Raw genomic sequence first — 24,695 nt, forward strand, 5'->3', positions numbered from 1 at the left:
GAATTTTATATTTTTGGTTTAATGGCATTCAAATGCTTTATAAATAATGCGAAAGGATGCGGGTTCGAGTCCCGCCTTGTGATCGAATTTTTTCTATTCTTTTTAAATTTATATATTGTTGTAATGTTATTGTAATTGTAGTTGTGTAATTAAATGTAAGAAAGGTATATATTATGTAGTACTATTTATTCAACCTTTTTCTTCGCCTTTAGTCTGTTCTTAATTCCTTGAAGGTGAATGAACAGTTGAAATTGAATCTGGTTGTGTAGTTATTGTTTGTTTTTTTGTAGGTAGGTATTTGATGTGGCTCTAATCAATTTAAATTCAAATGATTTATTGTGATTCACAGGTTATAAGGGTTGTTAGGTACATTCTATGAGGTGATCCGCTGTGATCTGTCATGTGGCATACAATTTTTATAGATAGATATTTTATTTTATATATAGATTTACATAGATAATTAATTATTACTAATCGATTAAGGCCCAGTTTCACCAAGCTCTGTTAGTTAGTTTAACACGCTGTTAACTCTTTTAAACGGACATCAATGTAAGGGAGTGTCCCACCATGACCTAATCGAGGTTTAGTTTCCTTAACACGGCATTATATTTAATTACTGGCATAGAGGCTCTTTAAATTTTTAACAAGCGATTAGAAAAAATGATTTGATGTTTTCTTGCTGTCAAGATGGACTATTTTATTTTTGAAAATGAAGATGTGTTGGATGATTTGTATAATTTGGATTATATAGTGCGACCGCGACGGCCCAGAATTTATAAAGACGTCGTCATTGTTTCGTAGAATATGATGGATGTTGATTTTAGTACAAGATTTCGTTTATCAAAACAATCGGTTTTGGAAGTATTGCAATTAATTGAAGATAAACTCGAATAACCGTCGGATCTGTAAGTAAAACTATCTCGTGAGGTAATATTAATTATATTTATGTGCATAAAAGGTTCCTTCCTACATACTGTATTATTTTCAATTAAACCATAATAATCCTGTGAGTCATGTCAAATCTAGTATTGAATACCAATATAGGTACTTAAAATGTAAACTTCACCACTACTCAGTTACCTGGCCTCAGGCCTCCTCATGATTATGAAATGTACTTATCTTAATTTTAAATTCTGTTTTAGGAATCAATCAGTTTCACCTACAGACCAACTGCTTATTGTAGTGCAGAGCAGTGATGGCTCAGTGGTGAAAAACATTGTGAGGAAACCGACATATCATAAGATAGCGTGGTGGATAATGACCTGATACCTTACCGTGTTTAAGTTTAAGTGAGCACTACCAATCCCATGTTCCAGCAGTGAGAACGTATATGGGCTGACGATGATGATGATCCTTATTTAATTTAAATGTGACATTGTTATAGAAATATGTAATTTTTCATGTTACCTAAATAAATAAAACTTGTGTTTTTATAAAACATTTTTATTGTACCCTTAGATTGTACCTATCAACATCATTCAATAAATTGGTTATACCAACTAGGTAGATACTAGGTTATTACGAACAAGAATTTACTATTAATTTACTGCTTTCTTTTATCTTTGCCTTTATTTTTCTTGTTAATTGCTCTTCTAGTATGAGATCTCTCCACTTTCCTTCGGACTCCGAATTTTTTTTCGTAATTTCAACCAGATCCAGTTTACCTTCTACTAAGTGAAATTGAACCGCGATTTTTCTTCAACATTATTGTATTTATTCAACTCAAAATTAAATTAAAATAACACAAGAAAAATCACAACAAAACAATCTCCAAATAACATCAAACATTTGTAACCATGGTAACGACCAAATCGTTTGACATATAAACCAGTAAACGTAAAAGTTACTACATGATTATTAAATTTTATACTGTATTAGAACATCTCAATTTAGTCGAATTACCAAACATGACAGTTATTATCCAACTACAACAAATAGCCCCAACGTGCGAAACTATGGCATTGTCAACTATGACATTTTGTTTCGGGCGGTTTAAAATACGAATGAATGATTCGTGAGTCGCTCAGTTAAAGGTCGATTTGATAATCGGCTGTTAGATTTCCTTCTTGGGACCTGAAGAGTTGACAACGATGTTAAAATACATGTTTATTTTGAAGCTCGATAAATTTCTGATTTAGAAAATATTGGTGAAATCGGGTCTAAAGATCCATAGTTAAAATTGAAGTAGGTAAATGACATGGTTTTTTTAGAAAATTTAAGTAATGTCAGTTTTCTCATTTATTATGGTTAAAATATTCTGTTAGTAAATAGAAAGTAATTTCAATTATATAGTCAAAAAGATTTTTTCTTGAACCATCATTGACGTCTCAAGCTGGTGCATTTTATAATGTTAAGGGGTAATTTATTATAAATATTTTCTAGAGTTACAAATACGCTTTTTTTATATTAGGCAGTTTTAACATTGAAACATACTTGCAGCTGGTCACAATTTCATTCACTCAACACCTATATGAATAGTTCAGGGTGGCGTATTACGTGGAGAGCTTTTTCAATCCAATCGATTGGATGGTTTGTCTATTTGTGATGTGTGTTGCATGTTCATTTGTTGAGGTGTATATTTACATAGCCATTTACCTATTATTATATATTAGTAGATTAAAAACCTTAAGATTATGTTACACCAAATCTATACTTATAATTATTAATAATGTAATGCTAAAGAGTTGTTATATTTGCTGGAATGCACTTATCTCAGGATCTGCCATTATATCTGTTATTATATAGTTCATCACAATAGCCTAACAAAAAATATAAACGAAAAAAGTTATATAGCTTAACAATTAAGTATTTAAAATCAATTTTGCTAAAAACAATGAGACTTTTTAGTCAACCCAATGAATAAAATTATGCTTACCTTTATGTTATTAAAATGAAAGACACGATATCGACTCAAGTCAACTGACGATATTTTTGCATATATTTCAAAAAAGTGCGTATACTATTATATAAATCACTATAGTTCACAAACTTTCTTTGAGCAAAGATGGGGCTCTCGCTTAGCACAAATTAACACAATTCAATTTAACACGTAAACTTTTTAAAGGAAATTATACAAGTTCAACCAACAATTTAAACAAATTACCACAAATTAATATAATATGTGAACTTAAATATCGGGCGTACGAAAAGAAAAAAACAAAGATTTTTTTAGTGACGGAGAAACTGCGAAATGCTGCGAAAATCAAAATTGTCGAATTGACCACAGAATTGACAACTTGACAGATAATAAAATTTAGAACGATACCATAGATTACAGAACAAAAAGTGCCTGAATGCAGATATGGACACGTTTTAAATAAGGTTTTAAATCTTGTTTACGGAACAAACGTAATGATACCTAATTATAATTTTTATTTTTTATTGTAAATAAATACAATTTAAAAATAAACAATAATCATACAAATATGCGATGGTAACTTTTCTAAACTATTGTATTGTTGCATTACAATAATTGTAAACGAAGTTTTTATTTCTTTATTTTTTTAAATTAATAGAATCATGTCATGAGAAGTCATTGAAAAAGTTTGAAATTGAAATACAAGCGTTATTAAAAATTATTCAGAATCTCCAAATTATTAAATAAATATATACTACGTTTTAAACAGTATTTATTGAAGAATGTATTACATTTAACTAATTATTTACCATGATTATTGATCGTCCCTGTACATGCAGCTCTCCAGATGAATGCCAAGTAAATAAATTCTATGATTACTAGATTTAGGGTGCTTTTCTACCAGAGATGTGCTATGCAGCTATGCTTAGCAGCTATGCTACGAAAATGTAATAAGCTGGTACGTTGTAACTAAGCTAAGTAGCGATGCGAGTAAAATGTGAAGCTCGAGCTATGCGATGCATCCACATTCATAGCACACAGCATCCTTCCATTAAAAACGTATCTTAACTGAATCCGTTTCCAAGTGCTAAGCTAAATGTGAATTGTGCATCAATGAATATGATTCGATGATAACGCATCCACAGCAACATAGCATAGCACATCTCTGATAGAAAAGCACTCTTGGGCTGCCGCGGCCGGCTGCCGCGGCCGCTTCGCTCGTGGACGGTGCGTGGAGCTCCATAATAATGGCAATGTAGATTGTAAAAAGCTTAGATTATACACATATGTTTATGGGTATATAATCTAAGGGCGTATTCAGAAAGAAAGCTTGAAACTTATAAGCGCTTATAAGCGCCTATCGGCGCTTGTCAGCGTTGGTAACCCGCGCAGGAAAATATATGAAGATGACAAGCGCCGATAAGCGCTTATAAGTTTCAAGCTTTCTTTCTGAATACGCCCTAAGGTAAAAAGAAATGTGTTCATCCAGATTATAACATAGAGCAAGTACCTATTATGGTAGATTATAATCGATCTAAAATAAAAAAAAAACAAAAAACCTCATAAATTATATCGTTGAGTGTTTTTATTACTTATTATATATTTTACCCAATTTCATACAGATTCAATCCGCCTTTTTTTCTGTGATTGAGTTAAATAAACACGATCTGGGTCAAAATAAATATTGATCAGTCTATTTATATTATAGACTTATGATAATATGTTAATTATTCTTAAAACCTATTTAATTAATATGGAATAGGTTTTAAGTTTAATTACATAATATTATTATAGTATAATATTATCTAATTAATATAAAAAAAATTTAAAAGTGAAGAAAGTTTTACAATACCTACCTACTTTTTTACCGTCCAAATAATTTCCAAATTAATGATAGCCACAGAGCAAGTAAATGATAGCAAGACATTCGCACAGAATAAATATACTCAAACGAAATCAACCATAGATTATATTATATATAAACAATACAGATATCACACTAGTGAATTTTACATAACCTATATGTGTACTTAATTATCTATGGTATTAAAAAAAATCGTAGACAAAAGTGAGGAGATTGGTCTTCTCAATAATTTTGTGAATTATAACACGAGGTTATTAACTTGTACAGAGTAGTGAATTTCATTAATCGTATATTAAATTAAAAACCTGTAATATGTTAATGGAATTGGCTGATGAAAACGAACAGAGCGACAGCGGAATGGAATCTTTGACAGCAAGCAAAGATGATACTCCAGAACGTAGACCTGAAGATACATTCATTACCCCTACGGTACGTTAATGATGTGATAAAAATTGATTTTGAATGTTTCTTTATATAACAATTATTGTTGACAGTTGGGGACGTCTCCTACAGCTAGTAACCCGCCCAATATTCTATCCCTCAAAGAATATGATGATGTGAGTGTAATACTTCTTATTTGAATTTACATTTACTTGTTTTGAAATGTATTCAGTAATAAGTGCTGCTGTTTCAGGAACCCGATGAATCATTGTCTGAGAGACTATGGGGATTGACAGAAATGTTCCCAGAATGTGTCCGAAATGGCACACACACTGTTACTACAAATACTTGGTAAGACAACAAATATTTTTATCTCTATTTACACTTCGTAATTAACTTATGTGGTTTTATTATGTAATAAAATTAATTTTATTTTTAGGTCAGGTGTAAAAAATTTATACCAATTATCTCGATCCCTGATGTGGATTGTGGCAAGCTCCTCAGTCATTTTATTTGCTCCAGTCATATTTGAGGTTGAACGTGCACAAGTTGAAGAAATGCAGAAGTCACAACAAAAACAGGTAAGTCATGTCAATATCAAGTGGCCAATGAATATACATAATATTATTATAGTGTTTCTCTTGATGATAAAGATTTTTTTTGTTTATGACAAAACAACTCGGCTTGTTTTATATTTAGAGTTGTATTGATACAAATAGAAGACATCAGGACTCAGGTAACCTGAATCAGAATCTACATGAAAACAATGTGAAATGTTATCTTTGCTATTCAATTCATTAAAATGCTTGTGAAAGATGCTCTGACCATTACAGAGATTGTAAGCTAAATATTATTGTTAAAATCTTTATTTTGGTTACACTTCTTTGATTTGACTTTCACTATTTGGTGAATGTTAATGATTAAATTTAAATAATACATACTTAATATTATTACTTAAAATTAAGTTTGCTGTAAAAATATTATTTCAATACTTTTTTCAGCATTCAAATAGAAGACGGGATAATGAGCTTAGCTAGTTTATGCCTATCAATTATCATATTTTAGTCATCATCATCAGCATATACGTTCCCACTGCTGGGACACAGGCCTCCTATGAGGGTACAGGCCATAATCCACCACGCTGGCCAAGTGCGTGTTGGTGGATGACACATGTCGTCGAACTTTTTAATTCGATAAATTGAAAAATCAATTTATTTCCTGCGCGCTCGCCTGGTCTCGAACCCCGGACTTATCGATTCAAAGTCCGAGGTCTCACCACTGAGCCACCACTGCTCTCCATATTTTAGTCACAGACATCCATTATACTTCACATCTATAATTTTTTATTTATCCCAGAGAATACAAAGAAAGACTACAGAAGTACAGACTATATTAACATTGAAACGGCATAATTTTTTTAATTAAGTGAAACGAATTAAAAATGAAATCAATATTGATATTCTTATTTTTATTTCAGGTGTTACTGGGAACAAATGCTTCTATGACAGGACCTATGCCCAGCCTACCTCCAATGCCACGATAAAGAAACCAAATTATATTATATTACAATAGTTTGCACTTAATTATGTTATTATTATAAATACACATTATAGTGTTAACATGTAAAATGCTTTAAAGTTAGTTAATTGAATAGGCAAGTAATTTGTCATCTGGCAATCAAATGAAAAAATTGAAATATTGCAATAGGTCTACCATAAATGCCAAAACTGGTAATGTGAGAATTCTTAAAAGTGCATTTCATATTTTACCTTTATTTTATGGTTTTGTCTCAACGACAAATGAAGTATGTATACATATGATTTTGAGAATGTAGATATTATTTTGTTGATACCTAATAGAGGAATAAAATGTCTAAAATATAATGCATTGGGTTTATTTTTGCCTTCTCTGATACACATAATTACATCAGTATGACACAAATTATTAGTAATTTATATTTGCAAGAAAGGAAACTAGTATGATTGTGGCTGGCTAGCTTAGTAATAGTGATTCCTTACTCTTGATATTTTTCACAAATGTGTGCTAATGTTACATTATGAAAACATTATAAGTATTATAATATGAAAGCACATGGAGATACAAACTAAGTTAACCACATTTGTTATTTCTGTGTGTAATCACCAAATTCCTCCTAGATGGACAGCAGGACCAATTTTAATGATAACGTTTGTGTATCTGTATTCAAGACTGGCTTAGATTTAATTTAAATTTGTTTCCAAAACTAGTATTACTATAGAATACAAGATTATAATTATTATTCTTCTTTTCTCTAATAGTTCCAGTGATCTAGTCATAGACTACATTACATGTTCCAATTGAGTTATATAAGCAATTGAGTGATTAATAAAGAAAAGAGTTGCTCCACCTAGAAGGGGGACTGCCCAATCATATCCAGTGCAAGTGAGAGGTGGGAGAGTTAGAGCTAGCGCGCAAGAGCAACTTTATGTCTCCGCAACCTTTCCGCAACCATTTTGTCTCCCCCACAGGTCTCTCTGGGTCTCTCCCATCAACTCTATGGGGAGTTGCGTCGCTATAGGTCTACCAGAATCTGATGGCATATTTATAATTATTAAGAAATAAAAGATTTTCATATGGCAATGTTATTTGACAACTATCAAATTGGTTGTTAAATTATTTGTCTTCTTTGGAATTGATGAATAATTTTTAGGATTTGTCTAAAAAATCTTCGAAAATGTCGAAAAAGCCGCTGCAATCACAACAAGAGATGTTGTTTATAACGTGTATGGAAAAACATTCGATGAAGAAGGGTCAAACACATCACAATTTTCAATGTTGAATATTTTATTGGTAAATTGGACTTACCCGTTTTGATACTTAAAATTAAAAATACATATTATAAGTAGGTAACTATAATATTGTTTGTTGATTACAATATAATTTTATGAAAACTTATTACAAGAGTTTCCAATACGGCTATTCGTCAAGTCCAAGCTGTCCAAGTCAATTTGATATTGTGTGTATCTGTTAATACTTACGAAAATAAACATAGTTTTTATTTATTTTATAAAAAAATTATTAGCATTATCTAGTTTTGATCTGCATAATCATTACATCCATATTTTTACATGGCATAATGATAATGAATATACAAATATAGGTATGTGTAAATAATAATATGTATATCATAGATAAAAGTTATATGTATAATACACATGTAAGTATGTACCTACATAATATTAAGTGGATATCTCATTATTAAGTACATTATTGTTCACTTATGTAATGTGACTAATGATGTTGAGGACAAAATAAAAAATAAGCCGTATCAAGATAGTTCAGTCCTTTTTCCCTAGGGTTGCACACTCAAAATTTTGATTTCCCTAATTGCCATCAGATTCTGGTTTACCTATACGTGTGTGCACTTTCTTAATAGTCCATAGAGTTGATGGGAGAGACAAAATAGTTGCGGAGACAAAAGTTGCTCTTGCACGCTAGCTCTTAGAAATGAGGATTCAAATTAGAAAATATAAAGAGTATCCGTCTGATGTTATAGTGAAATTTAACATTTGGAACGTTTAAAAACGTGGTGTAAAACGGCAGAACAAATGTTGACCCACTTCGAGCAGCTAAAAACAAACAGCATAAAGCTGTAAACGTTATCTTAACTATAAACTTTGAAGAACATTTTTTTTCCATACTACATTATGTATATAATTTTTTGAATAATGGTAATGTGAAACAATTTACAGTCAACGTCACTGTCAATTTACGAACATCATTGTCATATGAGAATGAGATGTCATTATTTAATTGTCAATACAAAGAAAATTAATGAGATCGTTGAAAATAATTGATTTCAAATGTTATTAATTGTTAAAAAACGAATGTAAATATGGCAAATACTGGTCTATTGCCATTTGTGCGAGGAGTAGATTTTACTTGCAATGATTTTAGCGTATGTATTTACTTTAATAATTGTATCGCGTATGATGTCATATTGCTAACCTCAGGAAGATTTTGGTCTAAATGTTGTTCTAATTTCAGGATGGTAAATTTCCTGATGCGATTCGGTATATGACAGGCCTGCAATGGCTTCGACTCGATAAAACAAATTTAACGGATGTCCCCGAGGAATTGGGAAAGCTCATGAAATTGGTAATTAGGTTGATATTTTCTAATATTATTGGACTGTTTCTGTATGCTGTATCTATAAACTTATAATATTTTTAGGAAAACTTATCGCTGAAGAAAAATGATTTAGAGAAACTATTTGGGGAATTGACAGAACTGAAATGCCTGAGGTCATTAAATGTAAGGCATAATAAGGTAAAAAGTTCTGGGATTCCTGCTGAGCTATTTCACTTAGAGGAGTTGACAACACTTGACCTCTCTCACAATAGACTCAAGGAAGTACCAGAAGGATTAGAAAAGGCTAAATCATTGCTTGTATTAAATCTTAGCCACAACAAGTAAGTTTCATAGTTTGATATGAGTCATTTCATAAATAAGTGATATTCTTTATTGTTTGCATTCTTCATATAAATAAGTAATACAATATTATCAGTATTGAACACTTATTATTTATAATTAAAATGATGTAACTTATTGTTTAATTCAATAACTAATGTAAAGTTAATATGGCAAAAAATGAATCAAAAACTAGAATTAGTCTAAGATCCATGTGATATCCATTTGATTCAGAACGAGAATAAAACAAATATTTAAAAGTGATAGTAATAGGAAAATATGATTAACACTACTAAAATTTTAGGATTGAAAGCATCCCACCCACATTATTTGTGCAATTAACGGATCTACTGTTTTTGGATTTGTCCAATAATGTTTTGGAGACTCTGCCCCCTCAGACTAGAAGACTGGTGAACTTGCAAACTCTCATTCTAAATGACAACCCACTAGGTCTATTTCAGTTGAGGTGAGTTATAAAGTGTTTATTTCATGTAAATTTACAATATTTATATGAATATTCATTTTAAAAATGTTTCTTTTTATTCAACTAGTATTATTGATCTGCTGCATACAGGATGGATTTTTGCGATTGGTCAGTAAGGTCACATATCTAAACCATCTCGTAAATCCACCCTGTAGAACAATATTAATGTTATTATTTACACATATTAAGACTTGCTTCTTATTTCTTGTTAATCCAGCTATTAAAATTTTTTTCTTATTTAAGGCAATTACCTTCACTACAAAGCTTGGAAACACTGCACATGCGTAATACACAGCGCACACTCGCCAACCTGCCTACATCTCTGGACACCCTATGTAACTTATCTGACGTGGACTTGTCAATGAATGCCCTCACCAAGGTTCCTGACGCGTTGTATTCATTGCAGAACTTGAAGAGGCTTAACCTTAGTGATAATGAGATTAATGAAGTTTCCTCAGGTGAAACTCGTTTTTTTTATCATCCTTACGAAATTTCCAAGAGCTTTGGGACATAGACTGTCCAGTCTAGAATGAGGCTTTTAATCAATGCCAAAAGCATATATATAAGTGCTGAAGAAAAAAGTCAAATACAATCGAAAGTTTGTATCAAGTCAATAATTGAGTTGAATTAACTATTTAGACTGGTCACAATAAAATATACATATTTGAAATGCATTTATTATGTTGTATGAGTTTATTCAAAGCTAGCTGAGCCGCGCGGTTTCACCCGCGTGGCTTCGCTCCTGTTGGTCTTAGCGTGATAATATATAGCCTATATTACTCATGGATAATGTAGCTTTCGAATGGTGAAAGAATTTTTAAAATTGGTCCAGTAGTTTATGAGCATCATTACAATCAAACAAACAAACAAAGTTTTCCTCATTATAATATTAGTTTAGATGAGCTATTGTAATAGTCAGATGATGTTTTTGAAATAAGTCTTATAAATATACTTAAAACATGTTTTTTTTTACAGCAATGGACATCTGGCAGAAGTTGGAAAGTCTCAATCTATCACGTAACAAACTCACTGCATTGCCAGCATCATTATGTAAATTGCAAAACTTGAGGAGGCTTCACGTTGATGATAATCAGTTGGACTTTGAGGGAATACCATCAGGGATTGGCAAGCTTGGAGCCCTGGAGGTGTTTTCTGCTGCAAATAACTTATTGAAGATGATACCGGAGGGACTTTGCAGGTAAAATTATGTTGTTTTAAATTTATTTTCTAAGATTGAAAGAAAATCCTTGAACTTAGTGCAGAATCAATTATTTAAGACAATTTTTTAAGTTTTTTTTTTCAACTTTAAATATTATTTGGAAATATCAAATGAATACTGTTGTTTCATGAAATTGTTTAAAATTAAATTTAAATATATACTTATGCATACATTTTCACAGATGTGGATCCCTCAAAAAACTAAATTTAAGCTGCAATAAGCTAATAACATTGCCAGATGCGATACATTTGCTGAGTGATTTAGAAAGTCTACAATTACATGGCAACCCAGAACTAGTTATGCCGCCGAAACCTGTGGAGAGGCCGAAGGGTTCTGGCCTTCAGTACTATAATGTGGACTTCTCTCTACAAACCCAGTTGCAGTTGGCTGGGGCTGCCACTCCGGAATTAGCAGCACCAAGTTGTAAGCAATTTTTGTTATCTTACTGAAAATATGTATAAAACAGAAATTAAGTGATGTGATCTATTTTTTGTGAATGAAGGAATTTATGTAGGATATTTTTTTTTAGAAAAATAAATATAATTTGTTTGAAAAAAGCCCAAATAAGCCATAGCTAAACTGACCAATATTTAGAACGCGTTATGGCATTGTTTTCATTGCCACAATGTGACTTTCAATACATGGTCTTTGTATGATTGACACAACATGAGCGTTTTGAATAGAGCCACAGAACGAATTTCGCGTTTAGGAATCTTTAAAGTTTGGCTATATCGCATTGTAAATTTATCGCTCAGCAAATTCTGTCTTTGACTGTTAAATGTACACAACATTAACCAATAAGTGACACATCTAAACCACGTGACTCCCCACTAGGCAACGGCAAGTCGGACCCGATAGCGCGCAAGCTGCGCCTGCGCCGTGGTCGCGCGGAGCCCGAGCAGAAGGACTCCGCGGTGATCCTGCGCGGCATGCAGGAGCAGGCCAACACGCAGAACGCGAACGAGCTGCGCGATCAGCCCAATAGCGAGCTCAAGTGAGTATTGCCAGCCAGGTCAAACCTGGAACACATGACATCGAACTAGGAACATTTTTGAAGTGAGACTTCTTTATCGGGGTTGGAAAAAAATGTAGTGTAACATTTTTTCGTTACGCGTGACATTTTTCAGTTACGCGCCATCTTTTTCTTATCCCTACCACGCGTGATTCGACGTATTTCTGTAAAGTTGCATATAGTATTTTTTTTTTTTTTAAATAAGGTCATAATGAAGTTTCACTTCTTACGTGTGAACACTAGTACACGCACACTTTTTAACTTTTTAAATTATTCGATTCACATCTTGGAATTGACACAAACAGGCTTAAAAACTATGTATTTACTAAAACATTTGCGGTGTAATTCATAAATTAGTGAGAACATCTAACACACTAGCAAACGACACATTGGACCCGATAGTGCATGTTGGACGCCGCGGGCACTAATATTTCTATTCATTCATTCAAATAACAATTTATATAGCTTCATATATAACATATTATAACTTTCGCGTAAATAATATAGGCACGTTATAAAGCCAAAAGAAAAGCCAGAAGTAGAAAATTTCATAAGTAAGTTTTTTTTGTTACTTAGACTGTTGCTATTTCATTGTGTCTGGGGTATCATGATTTTTTTTACTTTATAAAACTCTGATAGCTACAAATTAATTCATTGTGACCAATATAAATATTAAATACAATGTAGAACTGTTACAGATTATTTCCACTTTGTTGACGTACATGTTTGTAAACATGTTTGTAAACATTGCCTTACTCATTTGTTAAGATTTCCTTCACGGGAAGTTTATTTCATTTATCTTTCATTAATAATTCACATGTCTCCTGCCAATAAGAAGTTCCTTCCATTTTGCTTTTACTGAATAATTGGCCGCAATTATTATGGTATTTTATATAAAAACAAGGTAATTAAATTTATTGAATTACTTTTTCCTTGAAATCGTGTCAAAATTCATAACCAGTATACTCTTCAAATTAATAGTATTTATTTTGTATTTTTAGGCCAAAGCGCTGGGACGAAAGCTTAGAGAAGCCGCCATTGGACTATTCGGAGTTCTTTGATGAGGACACGGGCCAGACGCCAGGCTTACAAGTGTGGGAGATCGAGAACTTTATCCCAGCCCCTGTTGACGAAGTGAGTATTATACGACATATTTTATCAACTTTTGTTGAGTTTCCAAAATAGTTTAATCTTATTTTTCTTTTTACAGCGAAAAAACAAAAAAAAAATACGACACATATTTCGATAAATAAATAGATTTTTATTTTTCTTGTGATTGCAGGTAGCGCACGGAAAATTCTTCGAAGGCGACTGTTACATCATTTTGAAAACGTCAATTGAAGAGCAAGGACAGCTTTCTTGGGATATTCATTTCTGGATCGGATCTAAAGCTACGGTAAGTACTCCTTATACCCATCCATGCATACGAAATATTTAACATATTTTTTTATAAAATATTTAAGTGATTAACATAAATTATAAAATATATCTGTCCATTTAGGTAATTGCCTGCAATATTTTTCTTATTTTTAAATGCATGAATAAGGAAAGTATTATGGACGCCTTTTATTATATAACAAAAAATCAAATTTCAAATTTTGAACTTTCTTTCAAATTTCGAATTGTATTACCAATATATTATCTATAGCTGGACAAAGGCGCATGTGCGGCGATGCACGCGGTGAACCTGCGCAACTTCCTGGGCGCGAAACGCACGCAACGCCACGAGCAAGCGGACGAGACGCCGGAGTTTTTGGCGTTGTTCCCTTTACCGCCTGTTTATATTAATGGTAGTAGGACACCATCAGGATTCTTCACTGTGGATGATCCGGTGAGTGTATGGTTTTATAAATACTGTGTTCTATTTCTAATGATCATTTTCATTTATTATGAATATAATCTTTTCTAATATATATAAATCTCGTGTCACAATGTTTGTCCTCAATGGACTCCTAAACCACTTAAACGATTATAATAAAATTCGCACACCATGTGCAGTTCGATCCAACTTGAGAGATAGGATAGTTTAAACATGTAGGTACCACGGGCGAAGCCGGGGCGGACCACTAGTCAACTATAATTTTTCCTGATAAGCATTCATCATTGTCAGACAAGAAAATTTGCTGCAAAACTGTCTAAGCCTTAATGCATAATTATTAATGGTACTTTTTATACACAGTAAATTTTCACATTCATTCTTAACGTGATAAAATAGTTAATAAATTATTTTTAATTTTTATATTGTGCCATTACAGGGGTTAATAACAAAAATTTCTTCTTTATCTTCTTTATTCACAAAGTCGCATATCACGATTCACGCATTAATTACTGTCCTGTATAATCCAGATTCCAGAACATTTTTTATTCATTGTCATAACTTTCAGCACTATGTAACACGTTTGTACCGTGTTCACGGAGCTGGCAGTAGTATCCACTTAGAGCCAGTGGCCGTAGAAGCTGCTTCACTCGATCCGAGATACGTCTTTGTCCTGGATACAGGACTGATTATATATTTATGGTAAGTTATGAATCAAACATGTTCTATACTTATTCTTATGAAATTTGGGATATTTTTAACACTTTTCCATTTTCCCAGGAATGGCAAAAAAGCCAAGAATACGCTCAAATCGAAAGCTCGACTGTTCGCGGAGAAAATCAACAAAGAAGAAAGGAAGAATAAGGCTGAATTAATTACGGAACCTCCAGGCAAGGAGCCCAGAAGCTTTTGGGAAGTTCTTGGTTACGATGGAGATATGCCGTTTGTTCCTGAGGTAAGTCATGTTACGTTATAATTTATGCATATTGATATATGCTTTATTTTCAGATCTTTTTCCTTGCTTGGTTTTGTCTTTTGCAGAATTGATTTAAAAAGTTTTACAAAAATTTTATTTTGCGATTTCCTTTTTCGAATAATTGAAATTGTTTTAATTTGGAACTTTTTTGCAATTGTAAAAATAATTAATTTTCCTCTCCCCAGGAGCATGTGCCTGAGGACTTCAGCTGGCCAGCGCCGAGGCTGTACCGCGTGGAGCTGGGCATGGGCTACCTGGAGCTGCCACAAGCGGAGGGCGCTCAGCTGGCCCGCGACGTGCTCGCCACGCGCAACGTGTACATACTGGACGCGCGCACCGACGTGTTCGTGTGGTCAGTGACGCGGCTGCAGGGAATTTATATAGATACTAGCTTCCCGCCCGCGGCTTCGCCCGCGTTTTCAAAGAAAAACCTGCATAGTTCCCGTTCCCTAGGGATTTCTGGGATAAAACCTATCCTATGGGCGTTTTTCCATTACCCGGCCCGGCTCCGGCACGGCAACGGCATGGTCGGGGACCGGTACCGGCACCGGGACTTCGTTTTTCCATTGCGCCGGTGTCGATGCCGGTTTACGCCCGGTGAGTGGTACAGTACTGATATGACAATTCATATAAATATGCAATACATATGCAATTTTGCCGGCCGGCACAAGTGGGAAGCTTGCTACCCTGGCGACGGCGACGGCGCCGGCAGGACTCAATGCCGTGCCGGCGTCGGCGCCGGTAAGTGAAAAAGCGAGCCATACATTTTCATACATTTTTGCTTCCCCGGCAACGGCACGGCGCTGGCGCCGGCGCTGGTGCCGGTGCCGGGCCGGGTAATGGAAAAACGCCCTATCTCTCAAGTTGGATGGAACTGCACATGGTGTGCGAATTTTATTATAATCGGTTAAGTGGTTTAGGAGTCCATTGAAGACAAACATTGTGACACGAGATTTATATGTATTAAGATTTTTAGGACGAAGCAGAACAATCTAACTACCCCACTTCTATAATACAATATCATTTTTCCACCACTCCCGACTAGACTAAATTAAAGACGAACGACAAATTCACGTGAATAAATTTTCCTTGAAATAACTGTTTAAACCAATTTTAAATAGACTATTAATTAAAATACCCCGTTCTTAGGTTCGGCAAGAAGTCGTCCCGCTTGGTTCGCGCGGCGGCGGTGAAGCTGGCGCAGGAGCTGTTCAACATGGTGCCGCGCCCGCAACACGCGCTCGTCACGCGACTGCAGGAGGGCACAGAGACACAGGTACCCGCACTTATACACTTTTATTTCACAATTTCATTTGGTTTTGATAATTGGGAAGAACAAACTGAATAATATAAATATGTAAATAAATATTTCAGGACAATTATCACACACGGCACGATCTGATCCTATACTAAGCTTAAAATATAAAAACAGAATAAACAATTATTACAATTAACATCAATAGACTTGCTTTATTTAATAAATATTGTGTCAATTGAAAATAACGTAGAATGCACACAATACTATGCTATGTAATACGATTTCATTCATTTTTTTTATTAATTAATAACTAAAACATTTCATTTGGCTAACATTTTCACTAGAATTTATATGATTGAATAGAATTTGAACCTTTAAATCATTCGTAATCATACTTTTATTTGAAACGATAAACATACACACTTTCCCTCCAGGTGTTCAAGACATACTTCCTGGGTTGGGAGGAGGTGATCGCAGTGGACTTCACACGCACTGCCGAGTCCGTAGCTCGCACCGGAGCCGACCTGGCTGGATGGGCAAGAAACCAAGAGACCAAGTAAGTAGTATACAAAAAATACATTGATTTATTATTGAGATTAAGAAATTTCTTTTGTATTGGCTTAAGACTGACTGTAAAAATTTAATAACTCAGCCTCCGGAATCACAGACAACAGAAAATCTATTGTGTCGTGGTCCGATCGGGCCGCTCGGCGCTCAATGGGTTAAATAACAAAGACATATTTTGATTTTAAATAGCAAAAATTGGCACTTCTATTTCATGTAATAATAACATGGATAAAAAGAATAAGGAACTAATCCCATTAACATTTCAGAACGGATCTATCAGCGTTATTCACGCCCCGCCAACCGGCGATGTCAGCGGCTGAAGCAAAAACCCTCGCAGACGAATGGAACGAAGATCTAGAAGCAATGGAAGCTTTCGTTCTAGAAGGAAGGCATTTTGACCGACTGCCAGACCAAGAACTAGGAGTGTTCTATAGCCACGATTGCTACGTGTTTCTCTGCAGATACGTGGTACCTGCGGTTGATGATGATGAAGAAGAAATCGATGAGGATGTTGAGGCTGAATCTGCGTCCTGGGTTGTGTACTTCTGGCAAGGAAGGAAGGCTCCCAATATGGGCTGGTTGACTTTCACGTTCGGCTTGGAGAGGAAGTTCAAACAGCTTTGTAAGAGACTGGATGTGGTCAGGACGCATCAGCAGCAAGAGAGTTTAAAGTTTATGGCGCATTTTAAGAGGAGATTCATTATAAGGGATGGCAAGCGGAACGCGAAAGTGGTGAGATATTTTATTTTTCATTGCAGTTACAAAGTATGAATTGTGTGGATTTTTTCGCTCTGTTTTGTTTCTTTTGAAATGTGATTATAAGTAGGAATATTAAGCGATTTCTTGAGAAACCAAGGGCATTATTATATATTTTTTATTAATATTAATTTATATTAATATTTTTTAACTTCCATGTTTGGTAAATAAACCATTTCCATAAATATTGATATAATCTCACAGGAGGGCCGACAACCAGTGGAACTATTTGAGCTCCGTAGCAATGGGTCCGCGCTGTGTACCCGACTCGTGCAGGTCAAAGCTGATGCCACACAACTTAACTCGGCTTTCTGGTAAGGTTATTATGGTTATATTAGTATGCGACACATTTAAATGTTGTATTGTATTTGAATCTGTCTTACTCTAACTTTTCTGCATACATAAAGCTATGTGGATGGTGTATAATGAGGAAAATTTGTTTGTAAAACTACTTAGTAGGATTATATATATTTTTTGTGTTTTGTAATGAATTAATAAGAACTACTAAACCAATCTTGAAAATTCTATCTGCCAGTAGAAAACTATTTATTCTTATTTTTATTTCCCATTAATATGTCAATAATAATATTTTTTTGTAATTACCCGTTTTCACCAGTATTTTTTTATTCCCGTTTTTATTCCTATTAATATGTCTTTTTGTTTAGCTACATATTGAACGTGCCGCTAGAGGGCGCCAAGGAGACGTCGTCGGCGATCGTGTACGCGTGGATCGGCGCGCACAGCGACGCGGACTCCGCGAGACTCATCGAGCTCATCGCTGAGGAGAAGTTTAATAGCCCGTGGGTCAGCTTGCAGGTGATGCACACAGATAAATTGAATTTTCATATTTTAAATCTCATTTTTTATCATGTAATAGTAACCACACACTTTGACACTTTGTTTCATAAAGAAAAGAGTAGATCAATTATTACAGAATAGGGAATACTGATATTCTTATAAATTTATGAATTTGCGCCATTAAGTTATATAACTGTAGTTTGTTGATTAACTGTTATATTATTTCAATTATACGCCCTTTTTTATGTGCAGTTTTCCACATGTCCGTCTAGTATCTACCTATGTCTCTGTTAACGACCCTATCAAAAATAATAACATTATAGGTTTTATTCTCGTTCTATTTATTACAAGTAACTGCTGCAAGTATTTTCAAGATTTGTGGTTTCCCCCTCGTTCTTCAAAATGTTCGATATACTTCATTATTTCTAATCTACCCGTAAAAATTTGCCCCGTAAATAACACCTCATCATATAAATTTCTCCCCCAGGTGTTAACAGAAGGCAGCGAACCAGACAACTTCTTCTGGGTGGCGCTGGGCGGCCGCAAGCCGTACGACACCAGCGCTGACTTCCTCAACTACACGCGACTGTTCCGATGCTCCAATGAGAAGGGATACTTTACTGTCTCCGAGAAGTGCACTGATTTTTGTCAGGTTTGTTAATGATAAATTAATACTGATGATTATATTAGAGAATGGTATTGTAGATGAAGGCAAAAGTAACTTTAGTACTTAAGATCTGTATTACGAGAAATGGGCAAGATTGGTTAATCCTTTCTTAAATAAAAGATAAGCCCAGACACACAAGAGTTCCTGTCATGAGACAATATTATCTTTATGATCAATGAAACACTTAAAACGCGCGATTTTAAAACAATATGTATTTGCTACTTTTACCATCTACAACTTAAAAAACTTACTTTAAAAGCTGCTGAATTATTTTGTGTTTACATATTTAAGTTATAAAAAAAATTCCATTTTAAACTTCCTGTATCAAAACAATACACTGGACAAAGCTAACATAACATTATAATATGTGCAGGACGACCTGGCGGACGACGACATTATGATCCTCGACAACGGCGAGCAAGTGTTCCTGTGGCTTGGTGCTAAATGTTCTGAGGTTGAGATCAAACTAGCTTATAAATCAGCCCAGGTAATTATGACTGTATTATAAATGTAAAAGTAATTAATTATTGTTCGTAGTTTCTTTGTTTGTAGTTCAATATTACTTTGACCTGCAACATTTTGAAAAGGAGTGTGCTCTCAACATAAAGTTGCGTATATAACCTACCATGCCTATAAGTATTTTTTAATAATTTAATAGATAGGGAGGCGAGGTAGCTAAATGGCGTAATTCAACGGCGTCGTCGAGACTTATCAAAATCGAAAGAGAAAATAATTTCGAAAAGAAAAGCTTCTATGGTAAAAACCATTTTAGCGGTGGGTTTGGCGTGTACGGATTTTCAAAAATGTAAAAAAAAACAGTTACTTGGGCATTCTCGAGCGCGTCAGATATTCATACTACGTATGCCCCAAGTGCCTCTGATAACAACGGTATACTAATCTGCCGGTTTGCGTGGTGGGGCTAGGCATATAAATTCGTCAAAAATGCACAAAAAAAAAATTTACTCGAGCGCGTCAGATTTTCGGAAGGGGTGTTAATTAGGCCCCAAGAAAGCTCCCCTTAAAAAAACTGACGATTATGGCATGACGATAAGTTACGATGAATTTTTGAAAATGCAGAAAAAAAAAAGTCCTTTTGAAATACTCGAGCGCGTCAGATTTTCATAGGGGAGGTTTATCTAGGTATCCTGAAAGCATATTTTCTTAATCTGATAAAAATGTTGGTGGGTTCTCTTAATCTGACCGAAAAAGGTTTGTGGGTTTCTTTTTTTTAATCATCGTTATTTCATATCAATTTTTCTTACCACCCTCAGTTTTCGAGATATACTCAAAAAACCGGGAGTTTGAGTTTTAATGATGCTTCAAGTAAAAAAAAATTAAACTTTGGACAAAAATGAAAAGAGACCTTTTTTTGTAAAATAAAATTACCTTTTTTGTTTATTTAAACTTTTTTTTTTTGAAAAAGTAAAGTTCGCGACTTATATGCTGCAACGCGTTTTTCGGAAGACGAAATGACTCCTCCAGACTTCCGGTCATGCGGAAACCGGCAGATTTTGTGTTCTTAGTAAGTTTTAGATTAAAATAAATAAATAAATAAATAAATAAAGCTTTATTTTTCCATAAGAATATACAATTTTAGTTACAGTTACAGTTTGAGTACATTGTAGAATAATTTAGATACTAATCTAGTTTATATAATTTAGAAAAATTAAGTACTCGTTGTTAGGTTACTATATGGACCCCGTACGGGTAAAAGCCTCCCCCAAAGAATGCCACTTATCCCTGTTTTGGGCCAAGTTCAGCCAATTTCCGCCAGCGACTGCTACTATTTCGTCAGCCCATCTTGCCTTTGGTCGACCCCTTGTCCTGGTGCCTCTTGGCCCGGACCATTTAACTGACCTGAGGGTCCATCTGTCGTCTTTGTAACGAGCCAAGTGACCCGCCCACTTCCATTTTCCCTTCAGTGAAAAACCTAAGGCATCACATACTTTTGTTTTTTTTCGAATGTCGATGTTCTTTATCCTATCTCTAAGTTTGATGCCTAGGCAGCTTCTTTCCATTCTTCTCTGCGAAGTCTGGATTTTATATCTAATTTTGTGGTCGAAGGTCCATGTTGGGCACCCATAAGTGAGGCAGGGCAGTAGTGCTGTGTCCATGACTATTTTTTTAGTTGCTAGCGGAAGTTGCGATTTAAGAATTTCTTTAAAGCTCCAGAACTTGCTCCACGTAATTGCGACCCTTCGGTTTACTTCTTCAAGGTTTCTTTCCTTACTAAAAGAAATCTGTTTGCCTAAGTAGATATATTTATTTACGTACTCGAGAGGGGAATCCAGTAAGATGGGCGTCTCAGTGTGGTTAGTCATTATTTTTGTTTTGTCGAGATTAATTTCCAATCCAATATTTTTGCTAGCCTGGTTAAGTTCATTGATCATCTTACTTAGGTGGTGAGGGTTTTCCGCAAACAATATTATATCATCGGCAAATCTGAGATGACTAAGCATGTTTCCATTCATATTAATGCCTCGATTGGACCACGGTAATTTTCCTAATACGTGTTGTAAGACGGCTATGAATAATTTAGGCGAAATTGGGTCTCCTTGACGGACTCCCCTTCTTATCTTGAATGGTTCGCCTACTCTATCTAGCTTGACTTTGCTTGTACTGTTATTGTAAATTTGATTTAGGATGTTAATATATTTTTTGTTTATGTTTAGTGCTTTCAGTGATTCCCAGATGCTTTCGTGTGAAATTGTATCAAAAGCTTTTTTGTAGTCTACGAAGGCTAGGTACAAGGGCTTATTGAATTCTGAGAATTTCTCAATCACCTGGTCCACTACTTGGATATGGTCCAATGTGCTGAAACCACTTCTGAACCCAGCTTGTTCGATCGGTTGATGTGAATCGATAACAGGGCCTATTCTTTCAAGCAAGCAGGAGGCAAAAAGTTTGTAAAAGCTAGACATAAGGCTTATAGGACGATAGTTTCCCAAGTCTGCTGGGTCGCCTTTTTTGTATAGCAGAGTAATTTCAGATTCCAACCATTGGTGCGGCACAGCTTCATCCTCGAGTATTTTATTCCATAGGATGGTGATTGGTGTCAGTAGTAGAGTCTGCGCAACCTTGATACATTCGTTAGTGATCCCATCTGGCCCTGGGCTTTTTTCCGGCTTAAGTCTCATTATTTGTTTCAAGATTTCTTTTTCTGTAAACTGTACGGTTGGAGTTGTGTCTGTATAGTGGTAGTCAGTCTTGGTTTGCTTTTGTGCGGGTGGATCCCTGTATAGGTTAGCATAAAAATCGGTAGCTGTTTTTATTATTTCTGTGCGAGACTTGCATTTGTTATCGCCAGACTGCAGGAAAGGTACCCATGATTTGGTTTGATTAAGTTCTTTAAAAGCTTTTTTAGCAGATCTGGAGTTATCGAGATGTCTTTGTATAGTTGATGTTCTGTAGAAATCGTAACATTTTTTTATTTCTTTATTGGTAAGTTTGTATAATTTTTTAAGATTTTCTTTATCGGATTTATTTAGTTTAGGTTTATTTTGTAGTGTACTTCTTTGTTTCATCAGTTCTAGCGCTCTTTCCGACAGTATTTTGTTCTTTTGTGAACCTTTAATGTTTGATAGACTTGACTTGATGTGGTGGATAATTTGTTGGTAGTACTCCTCCGCATTGTAAATATTTTGAGCCATTAAGAGATCTGGTATAAATTTGTTAAGGTTAGAAAGGTATAATTCTTGCTCGGGTAGAGTTTTCAGCTTATTAGACAGGTTAGAAAAATTCCGTCTGCTTTTCTTTTTTGATTTTAGGTTAATAGTTACCCTTATTAGTCTGTGGTCTGATCCAAAAGTGAAAGATGGTAGTACTTCGTATTTCGTGATTAAGCGGTGTTTCGTCGTCATAATATAATCAATTTCATTCCTTGTGTTTCTATTAGGAGAGATCCAAGTCTAGCGATTTTTAGGGTTTAATTTGTACATTGTATTTACTATTTTTAGGTTATATTCTTGTGCGTATTGAATCAGTCGCGTACCTCGAGCACTTCTAATGCCATAACCATACTCGCCTGCAATGGGTCTCTCGAATTTTTCAGGAATTCCGATTTGGGCATTAAAATCTCCCATAGAGAATATATACTCAGTAGATACGGTATCGTGGGCATTCGCTAAGTCATCATAAAAACAGTCTATTTCTTCCTGAAGCGAGTTTTTTTTTTTAGATTATATTCTTCAAAATAAAAATAAAAAAAATCGCGCTCGAGAATGCCGGGTTAACGTTTTGTTTTTACAAGTTCGCGACCCTATAACTCGGCGGCGTCAAGGACTTATGGTCAGATTAATTAATTAAGTCTGAATAAAGTACAAAGTAAATCTATACATATAATAAATCTGTAGAAGGGTCAATTCTGTACATTGAAAATATTGAAAAAATAAATAGCAGGGGGTGTTACTGGATCGATACCAAACCCAAATATGTGATTAAAAAAATTTTTGTCTGTCTGTCTGTCTGTCTGTATGTGAAGGCATCACGTGAAAACTAGCGGTTCGATTTCGATGAAACTTGGTATAATTATACCTTATTATCCTGGGCGTAAAATAGGATACTTTTTATCCTGGAAAAATACGTAGAAAAAAAATAATCTTAATTTTTCAGTTTTATCCATAGACGTTGTTCCGTAGAACCGCGAACACACGTTGCGTATTGTTATAGGCCTAGCCGTATTTGGGAATTGGGTCCAATAGATATTTATAAGATTTTATTGTCAGAGGTACCTACTCCAAATGGAGAAATAAAGCATCCACGCGAAGACCGACATCCGCGCGGACGGAGTCGCGGGCGGAAGCTAGTATAAAATATAAACATTTACATATATAATTTTCAATCAGTTTAAAGTTTGATAAATGTAATAATTATTAATTTCGAAACATTAATTGTAATTATATTTTCTTCAAAAGGTATACATTCAGCACATGAACACAGTGCAACCAGACAGACAAAGAAAGCTGTTCCTCACACTGAAAGACAAAGAGTCTCGCAGGTTCACCAAGTGCTTCCACGGCTGGGGAGAGCATAAACGACCTCCGGAATAAGAATTATCAACAGTATTAATTAATGCATTGATATAGTGTTGCCATTACTAAATATTAAAATTATGTAGATGTTTTGTTGGCGCATCTTTAGTATTTTTAAATTGTGTATGCCTTCAATACTCTTCCTGTCTGATATTACATATAATATGAATTGTTTAACAGGGCTATATCAATGAATTAAGTCATTTTATCATTATACATTTAAGATTTTAATTAGGTTACTCAATACTAATTTATGTATCAAATCAAGTAATTACTGACATTTTATAAGTGGGATTTTTAGTAAAAATTTGTATACCAATGGAAATGTGTTAAAGCGGAGAAATAAATATCAAATAATATTGATAAAAGACAAAATCATTTTAAACTATATCATTACTAAAGTAAACAAATGCTAGTCATTATCTTTTACTTGACATTTTTTACTACTACTCCTTCTAAAATAGTGATGTATCAATGTTGACAAAATACTGCAGAAGACAAGCGACATCACAACTCTAAAATGTTTTTATAGTTTCTCTCTGTACCTGTACACTCCTATTA

General features: G+C 34.4%; 3 protein-coding genes across 4 annotated transcripts in view; 2 read left to right on the plus strand and 1 right to left on the minus strand.

Annotated features, from left to right (window-relative positions):
• LOC123696344 (inositol hexakisphosphate kinase 1) overlaps nt 1-3,227 on the minus strand; it is a 39,476-nt gene extending 36,249 nt beyond the window's left edge. For both annotated transcript variants that reach the window (XM_045642463.1, XM_045642464.1), the window contains exon 1: nt 2,876-3,227. The gene's annotated coding sequence lies outside the window, so the exon portion shown is untranslated. The remainder of the gene's footprint in view (nt 1-2,875) is intronic.
• A 1,671-nt stretch (nt 3,228-4,898) lies between these two features.
• LOC123696131 (mitochondrial import receptor subunit TOM22 homolog) lies at nt 4,899-6,985 on the plus strand. The gene is made up of 5 exons (XM_045642165.1): nt 4,899-5,150; nt 5,216-5,278; nt 5,356-5,453; nt 5,542-5,683; nt 6,580-6,985. The coding sequence occupies exons 1-5, from the start codon at nt 5,034-5,036 to the stop codon at nt 6,643-6,645; spliced, it is 486 nt and encodes a 161-aa protein (XP_045498121.1). The 5' UTR covers nt 4,899-5,033; the 3' UTR covers nt 6,646-6,985.
• Nucleotides 6,986-8,872: 1,887 nt separating this feature from the next.
• On the plus strand, nt 8,873-24,292 carry LOC123696550 (protein flightless-1). The gene is made up of 22 exons (XM_045642821.1): nt 8,873-9,039; nt 9,129-9,239; nt 9,315-9,553; nt 9,856-10,017; nt 10,279-10,493; nt 11,011-11,233; nt 11,436-11,677; nt 12,089-12,248; nt 13,268-13,400; nt 13,549-13,662; nt 13,915-14,097; nt 14,651-14,784; nt 14,863-15,037; nt 15,244-15,410; nt 16,208-16,334; nt 16,751-16,872; nt 17,150-17,615; nt 17,844-17,953; nt 18,305-18,455; nt 18,925-19,089; nt 19,478-19,591; nt 24,018-24,292. The coding sequence occupies exons 1-22, from the start codon at nt 8,977-8,979 to the stop codon at nt 24,150-24,152; spliced, it is 3,711 nt and encodes a 1,236-aa protein (XP_045498777.1). The 5' UTR covers nt 8,873-8,976; the 3' UTR covers nt 24,153-24,292.
• Nucleotides 24,293-24,695: the final 403 nt, after the last annotated feature.

Source organism: Colias croceus, chromosome 12 (genome assembly GCF_905220415.1).
Source record: "Colias croceus chromosome 12, ilColCroc2.1".
NCBI lineage: Eukaryota > Metazoa > Arthropoda > Insecta > Lepidoptera > Pieridae > Colias > Colias croceus.

Coding starts and splice junctions, on each gene's coding strand:
- LOC123696131 (XM_045642165.1), top strand. CDS start 5,034: ATGTTAATGGAATTGGCTGATGAAAACGAACAGAGCGACAGCGGAATG. Junction 5,454..5,541: donor ACTGTTACTACAAATACTTG/GTAAGACAACAA, acceptor TTTTATTTTTAG/GTCAGGTGTAAAAAATTTAT. Junction 5,684..6,579: donor AGAAGTCACAACAAAAACAG/GTAAGTCATGTC, acceptor TTTTTATTTCAG/GTGTTACTGGGAACAAATGC.
- LOC123696550 (XM_045642821.1), top strand. CDS start 8,977: ATGGCAAATACTGGTCTATTGCCATTTGTGCGAGGAGTAGATTTTACT. Junction 12,249..13,267: donor CAGCCCAATAGCGAGCTCAA/GTGAGTATTGCC, acceptor TTGTATTTTTAG/GCCAAAGCGCTGGGACGAAA. Junction 18,456..18,924: donor GCCCGTGGGTCAGCTTGCAG/GTGATGCACACA, acceptor TTTCTCCCCCAG/GTGTTAACAGAAGGCAGCGA.